This window comes from Homalodisca vitripennis, chromosome X (assembly GCF_021130785.1).
Source record: "Homalodisca vitripennis isolate AUS2020 chromosome X, UT_GWSS_2.1, whole genome shotgun sequence".
In the NCBI taxonomy this organism is placed as follows: Eukaryota; Metazoa; Arthropoda; class Insecta; order Hemiptera; family Cicadellidae; genus Homalodisca; species Homalodisca vitripennis.
The window spans coordinates 131,739,304-131,745,606 of NC_060215.1; the positions used below are offsets into that span (position 1 = coordinate 131,739,304).

The 6,303-nt window shown below is 34.8% G+C and overlaps 1 protein-coding gene across 1 annotated transcript; it reads right to left on the reverse strand.

Annotated features, from left to right (window-relative positions):
* Window positions 1–480: 480 nt before the first annotated feature.
* Window positions 481–885, reverse strand: LOC124369622. The gene has a single exon (XM_046827673.1). The coding sequence runs from the start codon at window positions 883–885 to the stop codon at window positions 481–483; it is 405 nt and encodes a 134-aa protein (XP_046683629.1).
* Window positions 886–6,303: the final 5,418 nt, after the last annotated feature.

Here is a 6,303-nt window from a genome sequence, read left to right on the forward strand (position 1 = left end):
CATCATATGAAATGCTTGACCAAAAAACAATTACATTAAGTTACATTAATTAAATATTGATGCTAACTCATTAAATATGCCTGTAATATTATACTAACAATTATATTTCTATAATAAATATTCCTACTAGTTAGGCTATATACTATTATTGCCCTGTTATATAGGTACATATTTCTAGAGATATATACCTCACCAAATCTTAAGTTACATTATATTTGGAAACTGTGCACTTGGGGTAGGTGGGTTAGAAGATATAAAAATTGAAGAACCTTATAATTATTTCGTATTGAAAAATATAGAGAATTCTCAAATATTATTAATAAGAATAGGCGTGTGTTCTACAGCGGCAAAATGATCTGACGGTTTTATAATGTAAACAACTAAAACGTTTAAAGTGGTACAAAGTGTTTTATTGCAGATTTCAGATTGGTATTTATGAACATTTATAAAAATAACCAAAAAAAGGGCGAGTTGATCCGTTTAAGATTTGAATATAACGTCTTTCAAATTATGTCCGTCTTTGGCGATGCATTCTTCCAATCTTGCACTGAAATTGTCAAACACTTTCCCTAACATTTCAGGAGAGAGGTTGGCTATTTCTTGGCGTATGGTTTCCTTCAGTTCATCCAATGTGTGGGGTTTGTTTGTGTATACTCTAGATTTCAGCAGTCCCCACAAGAAGAAGTCACAGATGCTGAGATCCGGGGAGCAAGGTGGCCACGCAATGTCCCCGAAACGCGAGATGACTCGGCCACGAAACTTGCTTCTTAAGAAGTTTATTACCACATTGGCTGAGTGGGCAGTTGCCCCATCCTGCTGGAACCAAATTCTGTGGCGGTCGAAGCGATTTATTCGTATTTCGGGGATCAGGAAGTTTTTAAACATAGTCAGGTATCGTTGTGAATTGACGGTTACAGTTAGACCGTTCTCTTCAAAAAAGTATAGGCCTATAACAAAATTTTTAGTTACGCCACACCACACAGTGACCTTGGAACTGTGAAGAGGTCGTTCATGCAGTTCTTCTGGATTGTTTTCTGACCAATATCGGAAATTCCGCTTATTAACATAACCATTGAAATGAAAATAAGCTTCGTCGCTCATAATGAGAATTTTTTAATCTGTAAGCAATCAATCATTTGCTCTGAAAATTCAATGCGTTTTGCATAATCACTGGGCTTCAACTGTTGCACGATAGCCATTTTGTACGGATGAAAGTGCAGGTCGTACCTTAATATTCTTCTTACCGAGCGGACAGACATCTGCAGAGCTACTGCTTGTTTACGTGCAGGCCGCCGAGGACTGGCTTCCACAGCTCCTCTCACTCTCTCGACGTTCTCTGGCGTCCGGGCTAACCTTGGACGGCCTGTTGATTTTCGTTTTAAAAAGCTGAACCGGTAGCTCTAAAGTTACCCACCCACAGCAAAATGGTGTTTCTAGTTGGCACTTTCCCTCTTGGAGCCACATTAAAACGTCTGTGGAACTGCCGCTGAACAGCAACAACACTATCGGCACTTTTAAAAAATGCTTCCACAACGAACGCACGGTGCTCAGCCGTCCACCACTCCATGGCTACTAAAAATGTCTGCACGTAGGCTCTGCCACGCCCCTATCCCTACCACCCACCAGTCACTCGCTTGACAGCGCGGCAGCGAAAACCGTCAGATCATTTTGCCGCTCCCTGTATATTAATGTATAAGCCCTTCACGTACTTTGTATGGCAATCCATTATAGTGGTAGGTAGAACGACGAACGTATAGCATTCTCTTTACATACCTGAGGATTTTTTAACTTTACGAGGCTTAAGCTGTAATTGAAAAGTTATACGTAAATTCAGCCTTTATGTTACAAGGCCTTTATGATTCCCATCCATCTTGCAGTTCCCGCTTGCAAATTGCAGTTTACGGTTCCGTGACTTCTTTCGTTGACTGAACTTAACATTGACTTGTCTGCTCTAATTTGTTTCCTCTAAGTGAAGATGTCATGTGGAAATGGTAAAGATAACTGGAAGTTAATAAAAAGGAGGTGCACAAAAAGCAAACAATAACTTCCTACACATAGTCAATGGTTCAACAATAGGGGAATATCAGCAAATGTATTATGTTCTGTAAAATAATTTTGTGGTGGACGTTGGAGATAACATAATAATCAGGTTAATGGAACCTACACTTAACGCTGCCGCTCCCTTTGTTAGAACAAAATGCCCTAAATTGTTTAATCTGTGAGTCAGATAACTTCCATCATAAACGTGTTTTAAATGATGAAAAACAAACACTGTATGGAGCTACTGGAATGTCCAGCAAATTGCAGATGAAATGTTTGTACTCAGTCAGTAAAACTCTGTCTGTTTTACAATCGCGCCAACTTTCCATTATTCATAAAACATAGTTTGATTTTATCTGTTATAGGAAGTAGTTCCTAGTTGAATTTTTACCGACTAACTCGACTAATCTCAAGGGGTTATTAATTAGGAAATTATTCTAAACATTGCACTTAAAACCAATAATTTTGTTGGTAATATATATATATATATATATATATATACTTTATTTTCAGAAAGTGCAAAATTGATAAGCTTCGTTGGCTTTTTGTTCCATGGTTTTTACTCGAGAACTATATAAATACGTAGTTGAAATATTTAAAGCTATAACAATTGATCGTCAAACACGCTGAACTTTGTGCGTGGTAATGTTTATGACTGTTGAAAAATGGATTAAAATAATAGAAAAAACTCAGTTGAGTCAAAAGTGCATAAACTACATTTGTATCAATATCTTCTAGAGAGGTAAACAGGGTAAACTGTTGTGACTTTCAGCGATTTAGGCAGCCTTCATATGGTTACTTGACAAATTTTTTACTGTCTACACCTATAAAACACTGGGGTGAAAAGCACTTTCGTAGAAGATATACATTAATTGATTTCACTAGAAACTAGATGAAGTCATTATACTACGCAAACTGGGTACTTGATCATGTACTAGAGCCTTTATAAACCTGCGGCAAATGTAATATCGCACCTGTGGCTAGTTTTCCTCAATGTGGCAGTCAAATATATATGACCCCAAACCGCTTTTCTTCTATGATACCATGTAAATAAAAATAATATTTGTTAATAACACCGTACTAAGAGAACATTTTATAATGGTTTTAATATTTAAATAGTTTTTAACAATTCAGATGTTTATTTTATAGATACTAACTAAACATGTATAGCTTTGAAAACCGCACAGCCCTACTTATAATGAGAATGTATTTTATCCTTTCTCATATGAATTCCCTCAAAATAGAAATAAAGAACGTATTGCCATAATCAAAATGGCTGGTAGCGAATTTCCGGAATAAATTAGTCAGCATGGCCAAATATTGGTAAGTCATACAGGCTCACAATAGGTTATGCAGAAGAAGTAATTCAAATCTGTGATTGAATTACAATAGAATACAATAAAGCTTATCAAAATTATGACCAATAGGTAAAGAGGAAAATCTTTATTTTGTAGAAGAGCAGAGTTTATCGCTACGAAATATTGATAAGCCCAGTTGTTGCGATACTAGAACTGACTTCTGAAATCGAATTGAAAACCCGAGTAAGTTTTAATAATTTTAGATTCGTTTAAAACTTTAATTAAAATTTTATCTGTGCAAAATCATTTTACACAGATCTGACCTAGCAAATACTTCAAATGAAATTGAAATAACAGGTTCATTTTGACTATATATACAGATTCATAAATATAGAATGTTTAAATCACTCTCTCTCTCTCTCTCTCTCTCCTCTCTCTCTCTCTCTCTCTCCTCTCTCTCTCTCTCTCTCTCTCTCTCTCTCTCTCTCTCTCTCTCTCTCTCTCTACACACACATATATATATATATATATATATATATATAAAACCGTGCGACGATGTAAGGGGCAGCCATGCTGATATGAAAAATTGGTACTCACCAATTATGATGGAGAGATTTGGCAGAGGCGTGGACATGAGCTGGCGGGAGAATAACATTAAAACTGAATAACAAGGTGGAGAGGAGGAAGTCGAGGACGGGAATTCGAAAAGCGACGTTTGGGAGTGCTAGTGCTTGTGTTCGTGTGCGGAAAAATATCTCTAGGCGTAATAAGTGTGAATTGGAATAAAATGTAAGTAATTTTAGGAACTTAGTATATATCAGGGTTCATTAATCATTTGCAATTCCATATCTATTTAAATGTTCACAATTTCGAAAATGGAAATACATGTAAATGTTTAGCTATTTTAAAAGAAAGTTTCTCACGTTAGTCCGTGAACTCATAATTATTGCAACACTAAAAAATTACTAGTAAATGTTATAAGGAATTAAATTAAAAATAAATTGTAATGAATAATTTAATATTAAATATGTCTTCAAAGTATTAAGGTATTCAAATTTATGCTTAATATGTCGGTTGACGCAATTAATTGTTAATTAAAATTTTTAATCAATTTAATGAGATGTTGTCACAAATAAAAATATGTGTTGGTTCATTTGAGGGTATTGTACTGCCAATCTAATCTATTATTAAATCCTCTCGAAGCAACCCTTGCTCATAATACGTCACAACCTTAATCTTAAACTAAACCAAACTTAAAAATCTTACAATATATAAGTCAAGGCTTCTATCTTCGGGGTATTCCGTTGAGTGACCTCTTCCATTACAATAAATTTATCCGAGATACTTTGTGAGTAATTTCTTCAGAATGTCAGTACCCTTCTACATATGTCTTCAATGTTTACTAACGGTGATGGCTAATAAAGTCATACAGATTATAATTTGATTCCATAAATTTTTCTCTTTGTTACAACTTGTCAGTCACACATTTGTATCTGCAGCCTGTTTCCACCGCAGGTTCTGAACGAAAATTCACAGTGTACCACTATTTAAAGAACATTTCACTTGTCTGTACCAATAGAAGGGCATTTGCCACCGTCCACAGCATGTCCGGTAGATATTGCAAGTTCACATGAAAATCTTCCACGAATGAATGGAGAGTACTGTACATTTCAGGAAAAGTATAATATTGAACAAAACTGTTCTGAAACACACACACGCACGCGCGTGTGCATAAGCAGTAATGATAAACTATTTACTAATAATGATAATATGTCGTATTTCTACAAGTTATACATTTACGTATGCACGTTTTATCTGGAACCTAGTATTTCATTTCATCTATCAGCATATTACAACTGAAAGTAAAGAAGTTTTTAAAACCACACCAAAGCACAGTAACTAACTCCTGATATTTCCTTTCCAACCACGATATTAATAAACGGGTTAGGTTGGCAGAAAGAAACGTGTTTTATCTCAAAGTTAGATTTCAATTTACTCATCACACCCATGTAATTTCTTTTTATGTGTGCTGTTATTAGCAATCTTTTCTGAAACTTGATGAAATATTGTTATTGGCATTAAATGTTTGACACATAGAGCTTAATATTTTAGGTAACAATATTGGCGTTCCAATTAGTGACATTTAAGAGATTCAGGAGATTTGCCAGTATCAAAATACATATTGATTAAATGGGCCACTGTTCTCTGAACAATAGGATTAGGATTAGGTCATAACATCTGTATCGAAAAACGGTATCGCAATACATTGTATCTCATTCATTGCCGATATGATTTCTTCATCCGTGAAAACTGTAAAATAAACAATTTCTCAATTTCCCTCGTTGACGCCAATAATTGTATGTATCAAACACATTCATAAATCTTTTAGTGCTTTCTGGAAACCAAATTTTAAGAATGTATGTGTATTTTGTGCACGCCGTATATGACAGCGCGTAGGGAAGTTAACTGTACGTTACTTTACTCTGCTTTATACAACTAAGATATCTGAAACTGCTTGGATTGCATATTGAGGCTGTTTGATTATAAACAGTAGATTTGAAACAATATTCGAAGTGTAACAGCTTGGTCCCTCTAGGTCAAAAAGAACTGGAGTTTTACTCCGAATCTGTATTAAGATCGGCAAAACAATCGCGGCATTCAAATCATAATCTCCTTTATTTTTACAGTAGCAACAATTTTACCCTATTAAAAATTTATTGTGCTCTACATCAAAGCCATATTACGTTTAAGTGCAAGTTTAAGTAATAATTATTACATATATTTCAGAATCAGATAGTTCCACAAAATTTATTAATTTGGACCAAAACTTGTGCGAGATGAAATGTCAGTGGAATAGCTGAAACGGGTGCACCATATAGAAGTTTTATAATTAAGTGCAGAATAAATAAATTTTCGTTCAACTAATATTTTTATTGTACTAGAACAACATTCAATGACCATTTAC

Coding starts and splice junctions, on each gene's coding strand:
- LOC124369622 (XM_046827673.1), bottom strand. CDS start 885: ATGTTTAAAAACTTCCTGATCCCCGAAATACGAATAAATCGCTTCGAC.